At 35.3% G+C, this 24,967-nt stretch overlaps 1 protein-coding gene across 4 annotated transcripts in view; it reads left to right on the forward strand.

Annotated features, from left to right (window-relative positions):
- Positions 1-24,967, forward strand: part of ATRNL1 (attractin like 1) — an 839,413-nt gene that overhangs the window by 46,145 nt on the left and 768,301 nt on the right. For all 4 annotated transcript variants that reach the window (XM_024254146.3, XM_024254147.3, XM_054522910.2 and 1 more), the window contains exon 6: positions 21,455-21,629. In XM_024254146.3, coding sequence (XP_024109914.2) covers positions 21,455-21,629 — 175 coding nt within the window. The remainder of the gene's footprint in view (positions 1-21,454; positions 21,630-24,967) is intronic.

Raw genomic sequence — 24,967 nt, forward strand, 5'->3', positions numbered from 1 at the left:
TTGCTGCTTAGAAATTTCTTCCACCAGATACCCTAAATCATCTCTCTCAAGTTCAAAGTTCCACAAATCTCTAGGGCAGGGGCAAAATGCCACCAATCTCTTTGCTAAAACAAAACAAGAGTCACCTTTGTTCCATTTCCCAAGAAGTTCCTCCTCATCTCCATCTGAGACCACCTCAGCCTGGATTTCATTGTCCATATCATTATCAGCATTTTTGTCAAAGTCATTCAACAAGTCTCTAGGGAGTCCACACTTTCCCACATTTTTCTATCTTCTTCTGAGCCCTTCAAAGCGTTCCAACCTCTGCCTGTTACCCAGTTCCAAAGTCACTTCTACATTTTCGGGTATCTTTTCAGCCGTGCTCCACTCTACTGGTACCAATTTACTGTATTAGTCTTTTTCCACACTGCTGATAAAGACATACCTGAGACCAGGCAATTTACAAAACAAAGAGATTTAATGGACTTACAGTTCCACATGGTTGCGGAGGCCTCACAATCATGGTGGAAGGTGGAAGGCGTGTCTCACATGGTGGCAGACAACAGAAAAGAGATTGTGCAGGGAAACTCCCCTTTTTACAACCATCAGATCTTGTGAGACTTAACTTGCTATCACGAGAAGAGCACAGGAAAGACCTACCCCCATGTTTCAGTTACCTCCTACTGGGTGCCTTCCGTAACGTGGGAATTCAAGATGAGATTTGGGTGAGGACACAACCAAACCATATCAGTTACTAAGTTTAGATTGGCAGGATGTGAGTAGAAAATCTGTATGCAAATATTAGATCATTCAGATATTTTCCTATGGCTGATAAATGGCAACAACTATAATAAGTAGCACTGGCCCATTCATCTCTATAATGTTCATTAGAGAGAAATAAGCTTTTCCCTTATTTCAGCAACTTATTTTGCTTCACTCAACCTGTTCTCTGAATAATACAAAAGGATATTGAGTAGCTCACAGGAGAAATGAGAAGACTGGATAAACTATTGTTGGAAAGAGGCCAGATACAAATAAAGGCTAGCCTACAGCAAAGATGAAGCCAAAGGAAAGTTTGAGTAGGATATTCCTGTCATTGCCATAGGATCCTGGGTTACTACCACTGGCACCCTTTCAGTAGATACTGGATGCTACAGGAATGGAGAGAAAGAATTGTAAATTGTCTTTACATCTTTGCATCACTTATTAAGACTGAGTCCTGCTTAATAGTATCTGCTTGGCTAAAGCTAGGTCTTGTCCATACCGTGGCTGCCTAGAGATATGAAATAGGGAATTTAACTTTTCTGTTATATGTAGTGAAAGAGGTTCTCTTTCTGAACAAAATCCACACAATAAAGGATTCTCCCAAACATAGGAAAGGGGATTCAAATGATTGAGATTCCCAAACAAATAAAAAATTCAAATAATATGTTTTTAACTATAGATGGTTACCATAATTAACAAGGAATGGGCTAATTTGTTCTCTCATGTCTACTCAGAGAAACTTTGCAATGTGGACTAGATGTAGGGGTAGACAGGTTAAGAGACAAACCAGCAAGCTTCAGCATACAATTTTTTCTTAATGTATTACAACAGATTTTTTTTTTCCTATTCTACAGAGAACAGTGAAAAACAGGTCACCATCATTTATATATAAGACAGTTGCTTAACTATTATCAAATTGTTCCTGTTCCTTTTCTATTCCAGAATGTCCTGCTCAATCCTATTGCTCGGTTCTTTTAAATGTCTTCAGGACATTTTTATGTTTTTAGTATTCCTTTTTAATTCAATTCAGGTACAGTTCTCATATAAGGATTGAAGTTGGCTGTTTTAAACTCTTAAATTATTGATTGAAATACAGTATCTGGAAATATAAATCATGTAATTTAATAGTTTTGTTGCATAGTGCCTCTGATCTTTATTTAAAGTCACACTTTATTGTAACTTACTCCAGTTTCTCAGATGCTCTTTGTCCCTCACTATCTCAATACGTTTCTTAATTCCAAAGTCCTTCCTAGAAAACCCTTACCCCATTCATATTCTAAGTCCAGGTCAGATCCCCCTGTAATATGCTGTCATGGGACCCTATCTTTTAAATTTATATCATTTATCACAGTTTATAATTATGTGCTTGTATGATTCTTTGATTATCTTTCCCAGTGGAATATAAACTCCAAGAAGTTAAGAATGATTATGTTTTGATCATCTTTGGGTTTCCAGAACCTAATACAGTGCATGGCATGTACTAGCCACTTGCATTTGTTGTTGTTATTGAATGAATGAATTAGAAATGTATTAGTTTACTAGTATAGTGATATGTAGACATTCAGTTAGAGATGTTTTATAATATTGTTACTCTAATAAACTATGTTATTTACTTCCTGTATAATTACTTCTGAACATTGAGAGAGGCAATTGAATTTGAACATTTTTAAAAATGTTATTTTATCAAGCATTGATTCTTGGAATCTTGGTCTTATTTTGTTTCAATCCTTTGGTTTTAGATTTTAACATTTGCCATTGGGTGGCAGTATTGACTACCAGAAAACTCACTTAAACGCTGGCATTCAAGTTGTAAAAACTTGGTAGTTTTGTTTGACTTAGAAAAATGTAAAATCTTTCAACTCAAAATCATGAATATTTTATCTGAAGTATTTTATCTGGGTTAGTCATATAACATATAAGGACATATTTAGTTATTTTAGGATAGTATACACGTGAGATTATAGGTTGCCTTGAAGAAATTCACAAAGTAGCTTACATTTTCCTTTAGAAATATAATAATAATGAACACGGTCAATCTATTTCTTCTCTTTTAACTTTGAGGAGGGAGAAGTGACAGGTAATGCATTTAATTCTGTTAAATTCTTCCCACTTAGCAAAAACAGCAGATCTGACTTTTTTGTGAGAGCTAATAAAATTAAATTTTTACTCTTAACCTACTAAGAAAGTTGACTGAAAATAAAAGCAGCATTAAAATGTATATATGACAGCCCTTTTTCATGAATTCATTTATTTATCTTTTTCATTTATTAATGTAACAGTTTCTTTTTTTGAGTTTCTGTTAAGTGCTAGGGACTGCTCTAGGTCCTTGGGATACATCATGGAACAAAGAAGACAAAGATCCTTGTGGAATTTACATTCAAGCTAGGAGAGACAGACCCTAAATAATAAATATACATTATATAGTATGTTAGAAGGTGATAAGTACAATGGAAAATTAAAGTAGAACAGAGAAAGAAGAATAGAAAGATCTGGGGGTTACGTTTAAAATATGATGATATGCTTAGGTTTTATGGAGAAGATGACATGTGAGAAAAGACTTTAAGCAAGCGAGAGAGTTCAACCATGTAGATATCTAGGGGAAGAACATTCTAGGCAGAGACCTGTCAGTTCAAAGACCCTAAGGCAGGAGCAAGCCAGGTGTGCATAAGGACCAGTAAAAAGGCCATTGTGGCTGGAATTGAATTACTGATGGGGAGATTAGTCAGATATGGACTCAGAAGTTACACAACAAGGGAGATGGTTGGGGATGTAGAATTAAGGGGTTGCTGGCGGGGATGGAGATCTGTGAAGGATGGAGCTATATCAGCTAAATATTCTTAGCTTTGTAGACCATTGTAAGGATTTTGACTCTTACCCTAAGTGAAATGAGGGAGCCATTGAAGGATTTTGAGCAGAAGATTAATATTATATGGCTTAGTTTTATAAAGCCCCTATTGGTTTCCACCTGAGAATAGACTGTAGTAGCAGTGTACCAGTTCAGAGGCTACTGCTATAATCTAGGTGAGAGATGATGATAATGGTAGCTTGGATAGATTGGTAGCTATGGAGGTGGTGACAATTGCTTAAATACTGAATGTGATTTTAATGCAGGATTAATAGGATTTGCTGATGGTCTAGATGTGGAGGGTGAGGGAAAGAAGAGTCAAAGATGACTAAGGTTTTTGGTTTGAGCAAATGGAAAGACAGAGTTGTCATCAACTAATATGAGGAAGATTTTAGGAAGAATATTTGGTTATGGTGTGCAAGTTAGAGATGTCTCTGAGATATTCAAAAGGAGATAGTGAGGAGGCAGTTGGATATATGGGTCTGGAAATTGATGGAGAGAGATCTGTACTATAGATACAAATTTGGAGGTAGTTGGCTTACATATTAAATTGGAAACCATTGATGAAATTGGATGAGATTACCAGGAAAGTTAGCATAGAGAGAATAGAACCAAAGACTGAACTGTGGGTCACAACAAAATTCAGAGTATTCTGTGCTAGGCATATAAATTCCTTTCTTAGATAAGCTTGCCTTATGTTGAACTATTTATAACCACTTATTTTGTTGCCTCTGACTTTATAAGATTTTGTTGCCTCTGACTGTGTAGGACAATGTAAAATGAACAAATCCTGCTCTCAATATAGCTAATTTTACTTTTGTCATTTTCAGCTGATCAGAACCAAGGTCTTAAAATCTTTCTTGGGATTTTTTTTTAATAGTGTGTATTGCCCTGTCCATACTCTTAACATGGTTTATCAATTTTCTTCAAAGCATAATGTCTTAGCTCAGGCTGCTGTAACAAAACACCACAGATTAGGTTGCTTAAACAATAGGCATTTATTTCTCACAGTTCTGGAGACTGGAAGTCCAATACCAGGGTGCTGTCATGGTGAGGGCCATCTTCCTGGCCCTCTCACTCTGCCACGTAAAGATAGAACAAAATGACTGACTTTTTGTTCTATCCTTATATGACAGAGAGAAGGGGAGGAGGAGAGAGCGAGAGCAAGAGAGAGCCAGAGAGAGAGAGGGAGAGAGAATGCACGTGAGAGCACGAACTTGTGAGAGCTGGAGAGAGTGAGCAAGCTCTCTGGTCTCTCATTGTAAGGCACTGATCTCACCATGAGGACCCTACCCTGATAACCTTATCTAAATCTAATTACCTGTCCAGAGCCCCACCTACTAATACTATCACGTTGGGAGTTAGGGTTTCAACATATAAATTTTGAAGGGACACAGGCATTCAGTCAATAATATGAGAATTTTTTTTTTTTTTTTTGAGACAGAGTCTTGCACTGCCGCCTGGGCTGGAGTGCAGTGGCGCTATCTCGGCTTACTGCAACCTCTGCCTCCCAGTTTCAAGTGATTCTCAAGTCTCAGCCTCCCAAGTAGCTGGATTACAAGTGCCCGCCACCACGCCCAGCCAAGTTTTTGTATTTTTTTGAGACTGAGTCTCGTGCTGTCGCCCAGGCTGGAGTGCAGTGGCTTGATCTCGGCTCACTGCAAGCTCTGCCTCTTGGGTTTATGCTATTCTTCTGCCTCAGCCTCCCGAGTAGCTGGGACTGCAGGCACCTGCCACCATGCCTGTCTAATTTTTTGTATTTTTTAGCAGAGACGGGGTCTCACCATGTTACCCAGGATGGTCTCGACCTCCTGACCTCGTGATCCACCTGCCTCAGCCTCCCAAAGTGCTGGGATTACAGGCATGAGCCACTGCGCCTGGCCAATTTTTTGTATTTTTAGTAGATATGGGGTTTCACTACGTTGGCCAGGCTGGTCTCAAACTCCTGACCTCGTGGTCTGCCCGCCTCAGCTGCCCAAAGTCCTGGGATTACAGGCATGAGCCACCCTGCCTGGGCCATGAAAATTCTTAGAATGAATGTTTCTTAATGTTATTTCAATTTATGGAGGAACTCTTCTCTATTCACAATTAAAGTTATCTTGGGAAAGTCAATTAACTATCTGGTTATAAATTTCATTATTTATACAAAGAGATTATTTGCCCTTGTCTGAGTCTTGGGATGATAACTTGATCAAAGTGAATTGAAATAGTGTCTTGCCGTTTATTTTTGACTGGCTGATATTACAGTAGCAGTTTCCTTTTTAGTAAGTAGACATTTTGTAATAGTTTGATTTAGTAAAATATTCTGTTTGCAATGAGGTTCAGTATATTTTGTTAATAAAAAAATTGAATTTGTGAATAATATTTATATATTAGGCAACTCTTTACATATTCTGTGAGCTTTATACATGCACCAGTCTAATAAAATGGGCATTTTAACTTTTGTACCTAGAAGAAATTTTGACATACATGCTTTCATTATTTTATAATTTATTATTTTAGATGTTTTTGAAATATGATTTGACAGTTATGATTATTCAAAAATCTGGTCTTTAAAATTTTTAAAGTTAGTCTTTTCTAAGCATACATATTTTGATAATACCAGGAGTTTTCAAAATTTGTGGTGCAAGGATTATATAAGGAGATGGGTTGGGGTGGGATGGAAGATAAGTGACTGTTCCTTTTCTGCCTCAACCGTAGTGTCATCACTTTGCAATATTTTACATATTGAGATTCCTTGTAAAACTTTGTTTTAAGCCTTCTGCAGCCCAAAAAGAGTAAATTGGAAACCATTGATCTTTAAACAAGAGGGCAATTTGTTTCCATGCTACAATAGCATCATTGACCAAAACTGTAAGAGCCAAGTATTCTTGGAACAGATCTAGTATAATGATTACCACTCACACAATTCATTGTCTTATAAAATGAACAGATTGTCAGAATAGTCGTGGATATTTAAAATAGACAAAAGTTAATACCTGGCCTTTGGAGATTGATTTTATGGGTCTAGAACATGTGTAGAATACTTTGGATACTGTAACAAAATCAAATTTTTAAAATGATGTTAGAAGAGAGAACTCTTGCATTGAAATCTTGTTTTGACTTTTATTGGAGAACTTCAGATTCAGTACATACTAAATCATAAGACTATATATCTGGAATGATTACAATAAGCTACGTTTACCCCTCTAGCTCTTAAAATCTTTATTCCCAGCATATCTTCCCCTTCTTATTAACAATCCAGTTTCTTCTGGGAAATTGTCTTTTGCTAACGTAGCATAGTCTTGCTGGGATGAAAAAATCCAGGTACGTGTCTATTCTAAGCTTGATTTTTTTCTTTGAAAAACTCTCTGAATTTCTACATATTTTTTCAATACAGTCCCATTTTCCCTTAAGCTAGCCAAATTAATTTCTGTGACTCACATGTAAGAAAACGAACTGAAGTACCACCTTAGAGATACTGTTAGAGTGCGTTTTTTTTTTTTTTCTGGTTATTAGACTTCTTTAAAATACCCAAAATTATATCAGCAACCTGCATTTGATATAATTCAAAGTTAGCAATATTTATTTAATGTGTTCAGTTGAAAACTGCAAAAAGAAAATGAATACAGTTGGCTCTTTAAACATGTACCACTTTAACAGTAAAATGAATGCTTTTTTCATGGTAGTATAGATTAAATATAAATTAAGGTTATGAGCCAAAACTACATCAAAAAGTCTAAAATCCTGGAGTAAGATTATTTTTTGCTTACTTTCCCTTTTACTTATTTTTTATTGATACATAATATTTACATATTTATGGGGTATATGTGAGTATTTGTTATCTGCATAGAATGTGTAATGATGAAGTCAGGGTATTTGGGGTATTCTTCACTTTGAGTATTTATCATTTCTGTGTTGGGAGCATTTCAAGTGCTCTTTTCTAACTACTTAGAAATATACAATACATTGTTGCCAACTATAGTTACCCTACACTGCCATTGATTATTATAATTTGTATCTTCTAAGTATATGTTTGTATCCATTAGCCAATGTCTGTCCTCCCCCACTACCCACACACACACACCCTGTCCAGCCTCTGGTATCCATCATTCTATTCTATACCTCCATGAGAGCAACTCTTTTAACTCCCACGTGTGAGTGAGAACTTACGATATTTGTCTTTTTGTGGCTGGCTTATTTCACTTAACATAATGACCTCCAATTCCATCCATGTTGCTACAAATGATATGATTTCATTCTTTTTTTTTGTGGCTGACTAGCATTCCATTATGTATATACACTATATTTTCATTAACCTTTTGTCTGTTGAGGGACACTTAGGTTGATTCCATATCTTTGCTATTGTGAATAGTGCTGCAGTAAATATGCGAGTGCAGGTATCTCTCTGTTACAGTGATTTTGTCTCCTTTGGATAAATACCCACTAGTGGGATTGCTGGATCATATGATAGTTCTATTTTAAGTTTTTTGAGGAGTTTCCATACTGTTTACCATAGTGGCTGTACTAATTTACATCCCTACCAACACTGTATTAAGAGTTCCCTTTTCTCTGAATCCTTGCCAGCATCTGTTATTTTTAGTCTTTTTAATAGTAACTGTTTTAACTAAGATGATATCTCATTGTGGTTTTTGATTGGCAAATTCCCTGGTGATTGGTGATGTTAAACTATTTTTCATGTACCTGTTGGCCATTTGTAAGTCTTCTTTTGAGAAATGACTTCATGATCTTTGCTCACTTTTAAATAGGATTATTTGTTTACTGTTCAGTTGTTTTGAGTTCCTTGTATATCCTGGATTTTAGGTCCCTGTCAGTAACATAGTTTTCAGATATTTTCTCCCATCCTGCAGGTTGTCTGTTCACTTTGTGGATTGTTTCCTTTGCTGTGCAGAAGCTTTTTAGTTGAATATAGTCTCATTTGTCTATTTTTATTTTTTTTGCCTGTGCTTTTGAGGTCTTAGCCAAAAAATCTTTGCCTAGGTCAATGTCTTGAAGCATTTTGCCTATGCTTTCTTCTAGTAGTTTGATAGTTTTGGGTCTTAGGGTGTAAGTCTTTAATCCATTTTGAGTTTATTTTTGTATATGGTGAGAGATAAGGGGTGTAGTTTCATTCTTCCGCATGTGAATATCCAGTATTCGCAGCACAATTTATCGAAGAGACTGTGCTTTCTCCAATGTATGTTCTTGGTGCCTTTGAAATCAGTGAGTATAAATATGTAGATTTATTCTTTCACTATTATGTTTCATTGATCTATATGTCTGGTTTTGTACCAGTACCATGCTGTTTTGGTTACTATAGCCTTGTAATATATTTTGAAGTCCAGTAATGTGATACCTTCAGTCTTATTCTTCTTGCTCAGGATTTCTTTGGCTATTGGCCTCTTTCTTGGTTCCATATGAATTTTAGAATTGTTTTTTCTAATTATGTGAAAAATGACTATGGTAATTTGCATTGACTCTGTAGATTGCTTTGGGTAGTATGGTCATTTTAACAATATTAATTCTCCCAATCCATGTACATGGGATGTGTTTCCATTTGTTTGTGTCCTCTTCAATTTCTTTCTTCTGTGTTTTGTAGTTTTCCTACAGAGATTGTCCACATGCTTGGTTAAATATATTTCTAGGTATTTTATTTATTTGTAGCTATTGTATTGCCTTCTTGATTTCTGTCTCAGCTAGTTCATTATTTGTGTATAGAAATGCTACAGATTTTTGTATGTTGGTTTTGTAACCTGCAAGTTTACTGAATTCATTTATTAGATTTAAGAGTTTTTTGGTGGAGGCTATAGGTTTTCTAGATACAAGATTATATCATCAGCAAAGAGTGGCAGTTTGACTTCCTCTTTTCCAGTTTGGATGCCTTTTCTTTCTTTCTCTTGCCTAATTTCTCTGGCTAGGACTTGAAGTAGTATATTGATTAGGTGGTGAAAGTGGACACCTTTGTCTTCCTCCAGTTCTTAGAAAAAAAGCTTTTGGTTTTTCTCCATTTGGTATTGAAGTGGCATCATTTGGGGAAATAGCCAAGGTTTGTTGTCTCGCGCTAAGGAAATCGAAGACGTGGACACACAGCGAGTGAGTTTAAGTGCAAAAAGTTTAATAGGCAAAGTAAAGAAGAGAAAAGCTCCCCTGTGCAGAGAGAGTGGGGTTCTGAATGGATTTCCCCCTTTGAGGCCAGATGCGTTTTTTTGTTTTGTTTTTTTCTTTTTTAGAATCTGACTCTGTTGCCCAGGCTGGAGTGTGGTGACACGATCTTGGCTCACTGCAACATCCTACTCCCAGGTTCAAGTGATTCTCCTGTCTCAGCCTCCTGAGTAGCTGGGACTACAGGTGTGCACCACCACACCCAGCTAATTTTTGTATTTTTAGTAGAGTTGAGATTTCGCCATGTTGGCCAGGCTGGTCTCACCTCCTGACCTCAGGTGATCCACCTGCCTTGGCCTCCCAAAGTGCTGGGATTACAGGTGTAAGCCACTATGCCTGGCTGTGGTTGGTTTTATAGAGGGGCTTTCGGAGGCGGTGTCTGATTTACATAGGGCCCAGAGAATTTGTTGGACCAGGTGTACCATTTACGTAGTGTACTAAGAGGCTGGCCATCCCACCCTAATCTTTTATTACGCAGGTGGGGTCTTTTCCTGGCCAGTGTAGACGCCTGCACACATGGCAACAAAAGGGAAGAGAAAATCTCCATGTTGAATATACCTGGCTTCTAGGTATCCCTTTTCTATTGGCACAGCTTCCAGCATTCCAGCTTGCTTATCTATGCTTGCAGCTTGCTTTTTCAGGTTGCTTTTTGTTAGAAAACAAGTGATTTTGGAGCTGCTTTTTATTAAAAGGAAATTCCACTGAGAACTCTTTTACCCTTACTAACTGCCTAAATAATTTCTTTTTAACTCCTGTAACAGTATGATATTAACTGTGGGTTTGTCATATATGGCCTTTTTTATATCTTGGTATATTCCTTTCATTCTTAGTTTGTTGAGAGTTTTTATCGTGAAGGGATGTTGAACTTTATCAAATGTTTTTTCTGCATCTCTTGAGATGATAATATGGTTTTTGTTCTTCATGTTGCTGTTATGATAAATCACATTTATTGATTTGCCTATGTTGAGCCATCCTTGCATCCCTGGGATAAATCTCACTTGATCATGGTTTATTATTTTTTTTAATATGCCACTGGATTTGGTATTTTTTGAGTATCTTTGCATCTGTGTTCATCAGGGATGTTGGCCTGTAGTTTTCCTTTTTTTGTTACTTTAATATTTGGGTTTGGTGTTAGGTTAATCCTGGCCTTGTAAAATGAATTAGGGAGAATTGTCTCCTTTTCCTTTTTTTTTTTTTTTTTGGACTAGCTTGAGGAGAATTGGCATTAATTCTTCTTTGAAAGTTTGGTAGACTTTGGCCGTGAAGCCGTCCTGTCCTGGACTTTCCTTTGTTGGGAGACTTTTTATTACTACTTTGATCTTTTCAGTTGTTAATGGTCTGTTTAGGTTGTCTAAATATTTTTTCTTGATTAAATCTTGGTAGGATGTATGTGTCTAGGAATTTGTGGATTTTCTCAATATGCTCCAGTTTGTTAGTGTATAGTTATTTATAATAATCTTTGATAATCTTTTGTATTTCTGTGGTATCAGTTGTAATGTGTCCTTTTTCATTTCTGATTTTGTTGATTTGGATTTTCTCATTTTTTGTTGTTGTTGTTGCTTAATCTAGCAAATGGTTTATTGGTAGACCACATCTGTTCATGTTGATCCTTTGTATTTTTTTTTTCCGCCTCTATTTCATTTAGTTCTGCTTTTATTATTTATCTTCTTCTAGTAATTTTGAGTTTGGTTTATTCTTACTTTTCTAATTCTTTGAGGTGCATCTTTAGTTCATTTTAAACCTTTCTGCTTTTTTGATGTGGGTACTTATTGCTGTAAACTTCCTTCTTAACATTGCTTTTGCTGTATCCAATAGCTTTTAATATGTTATGTTTTGATTTTCATTTGTTTCAAAAAATTTTTTTATTTTCTCTTTAATTTATTCTTTAATCCTTTGATCATTTAGGAACATGTTTTTAAATTTGCATGTATTTGTACAGTTTCCAAAGTTCCTCTTTTCATTGATTTCTAGTTTTATTTCACTGTGGTTTCACAAGGCATGATTTTGATTTTTAAAAATTTTTTGAAGTTCTTTTATTATTATACTTTAAGTTCTAGGACACATGTGTACAATGTGTAGGTTTGTTACATATGTATACATGTGCCACGTTGGTGTGCTGCACCTATTAACTCGTCATTTACATTAGGTATATCTCCTAATGCTATCCCTCCCTGCTCCACCCACCCCACGACAGGCCCCGGTGTGTGATGTTCCCCTTCCTGTGTCCAAGTGTTCTCATTGTTCAATTCCCACCTATGAGTGAGAAAATGCAGTGTTTGGTTTTCTGTCCTTGTGATAGTTTGCTGAGAATGATGGTTTCCAGCTTCATCCATGTCCCTACAAAGGACATGAACTCATCCTTTTTTATTACTGCATAGTATGCCATGGTGTATATGTGCCACATTTTCTTAATCCAGTCTATCATTGATGGACATTTGGGTTGGTTCCAAGTCTTTGCTACTGTGAATAGTGCCGCAATAAACATACGTGTGCATGTGTCTTTATAGCAGCATGATTTATAATCCTTTGGGTATATACCCAGTAATGGGATTGCTGGGTCAAATGGTATTTCTAGTTCTAGATCCTTGAGGAATTGCCACACTGTCTTCCACAATGGTTGAACTAGTTTACAGTCCCACCAACAGTGTAAAAGTATTCCTATTTCTCCACATCCTCTCCAGCACCTGTTGTTTCCTGACTTTTTAATGATCACCATTCTAACTGGTGTGAGATGGTATCTCATTGTGGTTTTGATTTGCATTTCTGTGATGGCTAGTGATGATGAGCATTTTTTCATGTGTCTGTTGGCTGCCTAAATGTCTTCTTTTGAGAAGTGTCTGTTCATATCCTTCACCCACTTTTTGATGGGGTTGTTTTATTCTTGTAAATTTGTTTGAGTTCTTTGTAGATTCTGGATATGAGCCCTTTGCCAGATGAGTAGATTGCAAAAACTTTCTCCCATTCTGTAGGTTGCGTGTTCACTTTGATGGTAGTTTCTTTTGCTGTGCAGAAGTTCTTTAGTTTAATTAGATCCCATTTGTCAATTTTGGCTTTTGTTGCCATTGGTTTGGTGTTTTAGACATGAAGTCCTTGCCCATGCCTATGTCCTGAATGGTATTGCGTAGGTTTTCTTCTAGGGTTTTTATAGTTTTAGGTCCAACATTTAAGTCTTTAATTCATCTTGAATTACTTTTTGTATAAGGTGTAAGGAAGGGATCCAGTTTCAGCTTTCTACATATGGCTAGCCAGTTTTACCAGCACCATTTATTAAATAGGGAATGCTTTCCCCATTTCTTGTTTTTGTCAGGTTTGTCAAAGATCAGATGGTTGTAGATGTGTGGTATTATTTCTGAGGGCTCCGCTCTGTTCCACTGGTCTATGTCTCTGTTTTGGTACCTGTACCATGCTGTTTTGGTAACTGTAGCCTTGTAGTATAGTTTGAAGTCACATAGCGTGATGCCTCCAGCTTTGTTCTTTTGGCTTAGGATTGTCTTGGCAATGTGGGCTCTTCTTTGGTTCCATATGAACTTTAAAGTGGTTTTTTCCAATTCTGTAAAGAAAGTCATTGGTAGCTTGATGGGGATGGCGTTGAATCTATAAATTACCTTGGGCAGTATGGCCATGTTCATGATATTGATTCTCCCTGTCCATAAGCATGGAATGTTCTTCCGTTTGTTTGTATCCTCTTTTTTTTTCATTGAGCAGTGGTTTGTAGTTCTCCTTGAAGAGGTCCTTCACATCCCTTGTAAGTTGCATTCTTAGGTATTTTATTCCCTTTGAAGCAATTGGAATGGGAGTTCACTCATGATTTGGCTCTCTGTTTGAATGTTATTGGTGTAGAAGAATGCTTGTGACTTTCACACATGATTTTGTATCCTGAGACTTTGCTAAAGTTGCTTGTCAGCTTAAGGAGATTTTGGCTGAGATGATGGGGTTTTCTAAATATACAATCATGTGATCTGCAAACAGGGACAATTTGACTTCCTCTTTTCCTAATTGAATACCCTCTATTTCTTTCTCCTGCCTGACTGCCCTGGCCAGAACTTCCAACACTATGTTGAATAGGAGTGGTGAGAGAGGGCATCCTTGTCTTGTGCCAGTTTTCAAAGGGAATGCTTCCAGTTTTTGCCCATTCAGTATGATATTGGCTGTGGGTCTGTCATAAATGCCTCTTATTATTTTGAGATACGTCCCATCAATACCTAATTTATTGAGAGTTTTTAGCATGAAGGGCTGTTGAATTTTGTCAAAGGCCTTTTCTGCATCTATTGAGATAATCATGTGGTTTTTGTCTTTGGTTCTGTTTATATGCTGGATTACGTTTATTGATTTGTGTGTGTTGAACCAGCTTTGCATCCCAGGGATGAAGCCCACTTGATCATGGTGGATAAGCTTTTTGATGTGTTGCTGGATTCGGTTTGCCAGTATTTTATTGAGGATTTTTGCATCGATATTCATCAGGGATATTGGTCTAAAATTCTCTTTTTTTGTTGTGTCTCTGCCAGGCTTTGGTATCAGGATGATGTTGGCCTCATAAAATGAGTTAGGGAGGATTCCCTCTTTTTCTATTGGTTGGAATAGTTTCAGAAGGAATGGTACCAGCTCCTCCTTATACCTCTGGTAGAATTCGGCTGTGAATCCGTCTGCTCCTGGACACTTTTTGGTTGGTAAGCTATTAATTATTGCCTCAATTTCAGAGCCTGGTCTATTCAGAGATTCAACTTCTTCCTGGTTTAGTCTTGGGAGGGTGTATGTGTCCAGGAAATTATCCATTTCTTCTAGATTTTCTAGTTTATTTGTGTAGAGATGTTTATAGTATTCTCTGATGGTAGTTTGTATTTCTTTGGGATCGGTGGTGATATCCCCTTTATCATTTTTTATTGTGTCTGTTTGATTCTTCTCTCTTTTCTTCTTTATTAGACTTGCTAGTGGTCTATCAATTTTGTTGATTTTTTCAAAAATCCAGCTCCTGGATTCATTTATTTTTTGGAGGGTTTTTTGTGTCTCTATCTCCTTCAGTTCTGCTCTGATCTTAGTTATTTCTTGCCTTCTGCTAGCTTTTGAATGTGTTTGCTTTTTCTTCTCTAGTTCTTTTAATTGTGATGTTAGGGTGTCAACTTTAGATCTTTCTCTCTTGTGGGCATTTAGTGCTATAAATTTCCCTCTACCCAATGCTTTAAATGTGTCCCAGAGATTCTGGTATGTTGTGTCTTTGTTCTCATTGGTTTCAAAGAACATCTTTATTTCTGCCTTCATTTCATTAAGTACCCAGTAGTCATTCAGGAGGAGGTTGTTCAGTTTCCATGTAGTTGAGCGGTTTTGAGTGAGTTTCTTAATCCTGAGTTCTAGTTTGATTGCACTGTGGTCTGAGAGACAGTTTGTTATAATTTCTGTTCTTTTACATTTGCTGAGGAGTGCTTTACTTCCAACTATGTGGTCAATTTTGGAATAAGTGCGACGTGGTGCTGAGAAGAATGTATATTCTGTCGATTTGGGGTGGAGAGTTCTGTAGATGTCTATTAGGTCCACTTGGTGCAGAGCTGAGTTCAATTCCTGGATATCCTTGTGAACCTTCTGTCTCGTTGAGCTGTCTGATGTTGACAATGGGGTGTTAAAGTCTCCCATTATTATTGTGTGGGAGTCTAAGTCTCTTTGTAAGTCTCTAAGGACTTGCTTTAAGGAATCTGGGTGTTCCTGTATTGGGTACATATAAATTTAGGATAGTTAGCTCTTCTTGTTGAATTGATCCCTTTACCATTATGTAATGGTAAGGGTACCATTCTTCAAAGAAGAAAGGTAGCTTCTTCGTCTCTTTTGATCTTTGTTGGTTTAAAGTCTGTTTTATCAGAGACTAGAATTGCAACCCCTGGCTTTTTTTGTTTTCCTTGAGTTTTCTTTTGTGTCCTAACATATAGTCTATCCTGGAGAACATTTTATGTGCTGATGAGAAGATGTGTATTTTGTAGCTGTTGATTGAAATGTTCTGTAAATGTCTGCTAGGTCCATTTGGTCTAATGTGCAGTTTAAATCCAATATTTCTTTTTCTGTCTAGATGATCTGTCTAATGCTGAGAGTAGGGTGTTGAAGTCCCCAACTGTTATTTTATTGGATCAAATAACACTAGTGCCAAGAAACGGTGCCAGGGAGCCCAAGTCAGGCACTCTTAGACTGCCGCTGTCACCCCTAAGGCCCAAAGATTGGCCCAGGGCCAATTTCTCCCTTTAAATTTCTCCCTTTAAATTTATTAATTTCTTCCTTTAAATGTGGTAATGTTTGCTTTATATGTCTAGATGCTCCAGTGATGGCTACGTATTTGTTTAGAATTGTTATATCCTTTTGCTGAATTGATCCCTCTATCATTATAAAATGACCTTCTTTGTCTCTCTTTATTGTTTTTGACTTAACATATGTTTTATCTAAGTAGAGTTACTCTTGCTCTTTTCTAGTTTCCGTTTTAATGGATTTTTTTTTTCTATCCCTTTATTTTCAGCCTCTATATGTCTTTACAGGTAGTATGAGTTTCCTGCAGTTGGATCATGTTTTTCTTGTTTTTTCTTTTTTAAAAATCCATTCAGCCAGTCTGTGTTTTTTAAGTGGAAGGTTTAATTTGTTTACAATCAAGCTTACTATTGATATATGGGGACTTAATTATATTTAATTTTTTTGTGTATAAAACGAGAAGGTTGTCTTAATAATAACAAGGTTACTATTATGAAGCATTTATTATAGTATTAAATATTAAGCATTTTACTTAGAATCTCATTTTATCTTTAGAAAAATCATATATTTTAGGTGGAAGCTCCACAATTAAACTGAAGCTTAGAGAAATTAAGTAAGTTTGTCCAAGGTTTCACAGCTAGTAAGTAGGAAAGCTAGATTTGACTGCATAGCTCATGCTGTTACTCCTTTACAGCTTAAGGTGCTTTTCATTCATCCATCCATTGATTGATTGATTCCGTAAGTGTATACTGAGGCTAATCATTAGTAATTGTTGGCTATGTTAAGTACTTTTCATTGTATTTTAATATGATGGGAAGTCACTGAAGGATTATTAGTAGGGGAATGATAGGAGTGAGTAGAATTATGTTTTTAATCATTCTGGTTGCATTCTGGATAGTTGAATGTTATAGGAAAGGGATAAGTATGGAAATAAGAAGACCAGTTTGTAGACTATTGCAGTAGTCCAGGTGAGGGTGGGTGGTGGCTTGGACTGAAATGGTAGTTGTAGAGAAAGGGATCAGTGATTGGGGTATCGTGGGGTGCTAGAATTTAAAAATTCTTATAATTAGTAAGATACAGACCAGACACCTATCCAAATGGATTGTGGCCATTGGACTAGAGTAAAATCTTGATGTGCCATGTTGTGCCAGGCGTTACCCCTCTAGTTATCTATTGTAGGGAGGTTTGAATTATCTCAAGTGAGGAGTCAGGGGAACAGGGACAGCAAGACTGATACGTGGGATGCTGAGGTACATCTACTTACCAACAATCATTGAAACTTGTATACTTTAACATGTGGAAAGACTGTAATCCCTGCATACCTAATTAATATTCAGTCTGTTTGTGGGTTGGTTGTATGGGGTATTGGAGAAAGAGGCAACTTAAGAATGGCACCAAAGTTTTTGCCCTGAGCAACTGGATGAATGGAAGTGCCGTTTACTCAGCTGGCAAACACTGCTGAAGGAATCAATTTGGGAGGAAATGATAAGGTTTTAGTTTTATACATGTGAAGTTTGAGATGACCCTCTGTAGATATCCAAGTGTAAATGTCAAGTAGTAGTTTGAATTCATGAGAGATTGTGGGACTGGACATATACATTTGGGATATATCAGAGCACAATTCTACTCTGTATGATTATGTAGTAGCTTTTTCCCTTAAAAAATCTCTCTGCAGCACGACACTAATGCTTAAAGTTACAGTGTTAGAAATTCATTTATACTCTTTGGTTTTTTAAAACAGTACATAACCTGAGGAGAAGATTCTTTTTGAAATTGCACTATAAGGTGAATTTGTTTATTACACCCTTTAAAAAACAGCTGAGATACACTACCTTGAGAAGTTGCCATATTGATTGAGAAAAGTAATGCAGAGAGAGTTGTGGGGATATGTTGCATGAGATACTAAAGTATGAAGTGGTAGAAGAATTTTTATGGATATATTTTTATAAAAAAGGAGTCTTGCACATATAGTATGTTCTTATTCATATGTGGGGGCTAAAAAAGTTGATATCATGGAGGTAGAGTGGAATGATGGTTACCAGAGGCTGGGAAAGGTTTTGGGGAGAGAGGGATGACGAGAGGTTGGATAATAGATACAAAAATATAGTCAGACAGAGGGAATATGTTCTAGTTCAGTAACATAGTAGGGTGACTATAGTTAATAATTGATTATATATTTCATAGCTAGAATATTTGGAGTGTTTACAACACAAGTGTGTTTGAGGCAACAGATATCCTAATTACCTTGTTTTGGTTGTTACACATTGTATACATGTATCAAAATATCACATGTAGACCATAAATGTGTATAATTGTTCAGTATCAGAAAAAAAATTTAAAAAAGTGGAGTCTTGCTTAGATGGCCTTAAGTGTAGATATTAGTATTAGCTATTTAATGGGTGAAAAGTCTTTGTGTGGTTGTTTGTGTTTTAAATTAATATTCAGTTTATTAATTTACATTTTAAGTCATTTTGGTTATAGAATACAGAAGGCTTCAAATTAAGACATCTAATTTTTTTCTTAAATCTTTGAATTATATTTATAAATCTTGTCATTCTATTTATAAATGGATTAATTTAGAGTAAAATAAAGACAACATATAGATTGGGCTATAGACCATTTCTTCTAGTAGTTTCCACGAGTTACATAAGATGTACTAGTAACAAAGAGAGGAAGAATTTTGATTATTTTCTTTTTTTTGTGGAAAATGAAGTGTTTTCTATTACAGAATTAAAATCATTAGAAGTTTATTTTATGTATTAATAACAATATTTTGTTAAATAAATTTAACTATTAGTGTTGGTATTTTACAGATGCTGTAACAAATTGTCACAAATTTGGTATCTTAAAACAAAATACCTTTGTTAATCTCTTACCATTCTGGAGGTCAGAAATCGGAAATCAGTTTCACTGGGCCAAAATAAAGGTCTTAGCAGGGTTGCACCTCCTTTGGAAGGTAAAGGAGATCATCTGTTTCTTTGATTTTTTTTCCAGCTCCTGGAACTGCATTCCCTGCATTCTTTGCCTCCTTGCCTCTTCCTCTATCTTCAAATCCGGGACTGCAGCATCTTGCTTTGATAGTCACATTGCTTCCTTCTGCAGTGAAATCTCCCTCTCTTATAAGGACACTTGTAATTGTATTTAGAGCCAATTTAGATAATTCACGATAATCTCTCCCAAATTTCAAAATCCTTAATTTAATACATCTGTAACGTTCCTTTTGCCATATAAGGTAAAATCCAAAGCTTCAGGTGATTAAGACCTGGATACCTTTGGGGGCTTATTATTCAGTCCACTGGAAACTTGTTCTGCAGTATTTTGCTTTAATGCAGATTTGATAAATATATTGGTGGTTTAAAAATGTACCCAATTTTCAAGATCTTTTTCATGCCAGTGTTCTCTATCAAACTCTTTTCCAAGTAATACCCACATATTACTTGGCTGCCTTCAACTCTATGCCTTTGGGTGGTGGCCTGTTTTTAATGTTTTATTTAGAAATAATTTTAAAGTTTTAGAAAAGTTATTATACAAGAATAAGAATGGTACAAAGACAATCTGAATGTCCTTTTCCCAGATTCACCTATTAACATTTTACTCTATTTTCTTTGGTATAACTGACTTACATGTTAAAATAAATCTGTATTTCCTTTTCTGAAAATAGATACAACATTTGTACCAATAGATGCATTATATATAATTTCTATATGATTTCATGTCTTTTCAGTTAAATTAGAGGTTGGCAAACTTTCCGTAAAAGGCCAGGTAGTAAATACTTTTTCTATGCAAGTTACATGGCTCTGTTGCAACCACTCAGCTCTGCTGAAGCAGCCATAGACAATACTTAACTGAATGAACATGGCTGTGTTTTAATAAAACTATTAAATAATTTCTAAGTTACTGTAGTTAAATTTAAAAAGAGGTTCCTTTAATATCTCTGATTACTAAGGAATAGTTCACAGTCTTTTCTCACTCAGAAATAATAGTTTTCTATAGCTGATTTAAAATATTATCATTATCAAAGAGATAATCTGAGATACTTCCTAGTTTGTACCTCAAAAATGCAGACCTATACAATGTAAGCATTGAAAAAAATCTTGAAGATGAATCAATTAATACCTCGGTGAGTGAACACATGAAGAAATGAAAACTGTATGGGTCAATATTCGTTAAATCTGACTCTGCTTGGGAGTTTTAAAATTTTGTTGTTAAATGACAATCTTAAAACTTTTTGATATAAGCAAATTGAATATTAACTGCCTGATCTCATAATTGAGTAATGCCACTGTATTGTAATGCCAGCAGTTGTGTTGACAATTTAAAGTTGGGATTAAGTAGCATCCCTTTAATTATTGTAGGCTAAAAACAATACAACTGAAGTGTACTAATACTTTTGTGACAAGTGAAGGGTAAATGATTATATGCCATAGTATATGAATTTAAAAGATTTGTAAAAAGTAGGTTGAAGAAAAATGGTGGGAGAATTATGTTGTCAAAATAATGTAGGTGTGCTAAAATTATGTGAAAAAGGCATTATGAGAATTAGTATCATTTTTAACTTGGGACCCATTATTTTAAGCAAAACAATATTATTTATCATATTCAGTAAATATTAGTTTTATAAATTTACTTATATATACTTTATAAATGTATGTTTGTTTTATGCTTATAAAAGAAATTTAAACATAGGAGTTTATGTCTAGTATTTGAGAATTTTTTAGTTTCATTAAAATTAAAATAATTTGTGAGCCCTAAAGTTTGATGAAAATATATTCCCTTTAGGAGGATTCCTTCTATTATGTTTGAGAAACACTGATGGGGAAACCAAGACTTATGAGTAACATCATGAGTATGGATAGGAAAAGGCTGTGTTTTCAACTTTATAGTATTTGAAATTATTCTGCACTAATTTAATAATTTTTATTTTATGATGCATAATTTTTTTTTCTTTTTGAGGACTCTACTGAAGCAAACTTTGGTTGTTCTTAATAATGCTAAGAAAAATGTAATCTTTTTTTATATTTGTTTAATAATAATTTTTAAACTTTAATTTTTAAATGCTTTTACTGCCACTATTTTAAAAAACTAAATATTTATTATAACCCTTGGTGGTAGATTATTATATCCATTTTTGTAGATGGAGGCTTGATGATGCAAGAGGTAAACATACTTGCCTGACAGAACTGATATTTGAGTACATTGTTTTCTATTTTAATACTCTTGTAGCATACTAAAGTAAATCTGACATTTTATATTATTTAAATAATTCTTTAAAATTGTGAGATTTATTTGAACATCCAAGTCCAATTGTGAGTATATGACTTTTTTCACCTCTAAGCATTACATTTGCTGTATTATTCTTGTAAATTATATTTCAGATAATTTATGTGTGTATTTGTTAATATGATAAACATTGAATTCTTAAATTCTCTTAATCCATATATTGTATTTCTATAATCTGAGGGCTTTGTTTAATCTAGTGTGTTGTTTGATTTTTTTTTTTAATAGGTCCTGATTGTTCTTTGAATGTTCCCTCTACTGAGTCTTACTGGATTCTGCCAAATGTTAAACCCTTCAGTCCTTCTGTAGGTCGGGCTTCACATAAAGCAGTTTTATATGGGAAATTTATGTGGGTGATTGGTGGATATACTTTTAACTACAGTTCTTTTCAAATGGTCCTAAAGTAAGTATTTATTTTCAGATTCTCACTGTTTTTTAAGCTGGATTTTTATCCAAAATGTCTTTTTTTTGTTTTTTACATTGTTGTCCGAGAGTAAAAGTGGTTATTTTTGTGGTAGTATCTATTTGCTAGTGAGACTGATTTGTGAATATATGAACTCAGTATGTCCATAGCTGTCATTGCACATAGAAGTTTGCTTCATGTAGAAATGTTATTACTTCTCTAGAATACTTTTAATAAATTCTGAGTAAGAAAATACTAACTTCAAATACAAGCAGGCCTTGCCTATAATGGATAAAATGAATCATGCCACCTTTTTTTTAATGAAGTATAATCTCATATATAAAAATCCTTTCAGTTGGTTCTGTAAATTTTAATGTACCTGAACTTTTACTTTGTATGTACTTTACAAGCTTTCATTGGGGGAACAGTTCTAGTATTATGAGAGACATGATTGATTTACTGTTGGCTCAATAGAGATTGTTCTCTGCGTGATTGGATAAGGGGAATCATATGGATGGCAGCTTTATCTGATTTCTTTTTCAGCTAATGATTGTGTTTTATGAACTGTTTAGTAACAGAATAAAAAAGGAAATAGGGAGAATCATTTGATTTTTAATGTTGTTTCCAGGGGTAGCGTTCATATTATGTAATAACTGGTACAGCTTGGGCATCAAACAATCAGAACTTGCCCTGGACAGTATACCATAACGGTGTATACCCAAAAGAATTGCCAGATTTAGCAGATAAATATACAGGATACCCAGTTAAACTTGAATTTCAGATAAAAAACAAGTGCATTTTTAGTATAAGAAGGCCCTTTTGCTGTATGTATATATATATTTTTTTACAAATTTTGCATGGGTCATTCTTTAACAAAAAATTGTTTGTTGTTTATCTGAATTCAAATTTAACTGGGTATCTTGTATTTTATCTGCCAACCCTAAGCACTGAATATATTAAACCTCATAATTAGGAAGATTTCAGAAATTCTGTAAGAGGAGATTGCTTTAAAACTATGATTGAATGTGACTGAAATTAAATTAGAAAATCGAATAAATTCTGGAGAGAAGGAGGGAGTTTTATGTAAGTATTTAAGTGACAAATTAGAATTTTTTAACATATGAAGAATAGAATACAGAAGGAAGAACTGAAAGAGAGTTGGTGGGATTAAAATGAATTGTTAAGATAAAAACCTGGAGAAATAATGATATTTAAACGTGAAAATTAAAAGGAAATTAACTATGTTTAAAGAAAATGAAAAGTCAATGAAAGTAGAGTTGAACTTTGAATTAAATTGTGATATTTCCAAAGTTGAGTTTGTGAAGACAAAGAGCAACATTGTCAACAAGGAAGTTTGTAAATTTTAAGTTTGTGTTCTTTGCAAGATGAGTAGCATATCGAGAATTAAATGATGAATATTATTTGATATTCGTTTAAATTTGCATATTTTCCATTGCAACCAGATAAACTATTTAAGCCAACTTTTTTTTGTCTGAAATCTGGGTATTTTGGTTACAGTGTTTATATAAACAAATGAGGGATCAGAGTAGAATAATTGTGTTGCTGTTTTCACAGGTTAGAGAATACTTTTCATCATTCTGAATGTAGTTCAATTGTAGGTAAGGATAACAGCTTTCAGAAGTGATAGGATAAGTCATAAATTGATTTAATCATCTTCTATAGTGGAATTTAATTGGGGTGGAAATGTTACATTTTAAGACAAATTATTCACTAAATATAAAAGCTCTGTATTAGTGTCTATTAAATTAGAAAGACTTTTACAGAATATATATACATTAACATTAATGAAAATTAACATGTATTCATGAGGATAGCAAACTTTTGAAAACACTACATGCTTGATGCTTGGGATATATCATTGGATATAACAAATGCCCGTGTCTTTGTAAAGTTAGTGAGGAAAGGCTGACAATGACAAAAAAAAAAAATTCTTACCAAAGTAAATTATAGATATGAACATATATACATATAGAGACATAGATGGGATGGATGGATGGATAGATATAGATAGATAGTAGGGGTAGGTAAATCAGGAGTGCCAAAGAAGAGGGAGTTGCAATTATAAATGTAATAGTTAAGGTAGGCTTCATAACAAAGGTGAGAACTGAACAAAAACTTGAAGGAGATCAGAGGATTGCAGTTATTTGTAGGCACAGAAAGGAGCCAGATCAAAGACTTAAGATAGGAACTCCTTGAGGTGTTTGAGGAGCAACAACCAGGCCCATGCAATTTGCATGGAGTATATGAGAGGGATACATTAAATTAGAGTGATAACAGAGGAGAGAGACAGATCATGTAGGATGTTGTAGATCTTTTGGGAGTCACGGGAGGGTTTTGAGCATGTGTTGATCCATACTTTAAAAGTGTTACCATGGTGGTTTATTGATGATATACTGGGGATTAGGAGGAAGATTAGAAATGGTATTTGAGTTAAGATGAAATTATCAAGGGAATGCATTCTAGATACACAAAAGGACCAGGAACTGAGCCTGAGGCACCATATCACTAAAAGGTTGTGGGGAACAGGGGAAGCCATCAAAGGAGACTGAAAAAGAATGACTGGTGAGATAGGAAAACCTGGAGTACAGTATCTTCAAAGGCAAGGAAAGACATTATATGAGGATTAAGGAGTAATTAATAATGTCAAATGCTGACGATTATCCAGGTCAACGAAAATGAAGACTGAAAACTGGTCATGGATTTAGCATAAGGAAATTGAGCATAACAAAAGCAGTTTTCCTGGAGTGAAGGGGTTAAAAGCGTGTCTAGAGTTAGTTTAAGAGAGAATGGAAAGTGGGGTGGGGATGGGGGTAATAAAGAAATGGGGGAGTAGCTTAAGGGAGAGTGTGGTCAAGAGGTTTTTCTTTTATTATTAATGGTTTATAACACCATGTTTGTGTGCTGATGGCAAAGATCTAGTAAGACAAAACATGGTGATGTAGGAAAGAGATCTTGTGCGCAAGGAAGAAGAATCACTTGTTATTCTTGGGCTCATCAAACTGCAGAATAGGGGCTCAGGGCCTGGAAGCTAAGAATTTTTTCTTAGCATTTTTAGTTTTTGCTTTTTTTCTTTTATTTGAGACAGGGTCTTGCTCTGTCACCCAGGGGCTGGAGTGCAGTGGCGTGATCATGGCTCACTGCAGCCTTGACCTCCTGGGCTCAGGCGATCCTCCCACCTCAGCCTCCTGAGTAGCTGGGATTACAGGCATGCACCACTATGCCTAGCTAATTTTTAAATTTTTTTGTAGAGGCAGGGTCTCCCTATATTGCCCTGGCTAGTCTCTAACTCCAGTGCTCAAATGATCCTCCCACCTCGG

This window comes from Pongo abelii, chromosome 8 (genome assembly GCF_028885655.2).
Source record: "Pongo abelii isolate AG06213 chromosome 8, NHGRI_mPonAbe1-v2.0_pri, whole genome shotgun sequence".
Taxonomy (NCBI): domain Eukaryota; kingdom Metazoa; phylum Chordata; class Mammalia; order Primates; family Hominidae; genus Pongo; species Pongo abelii.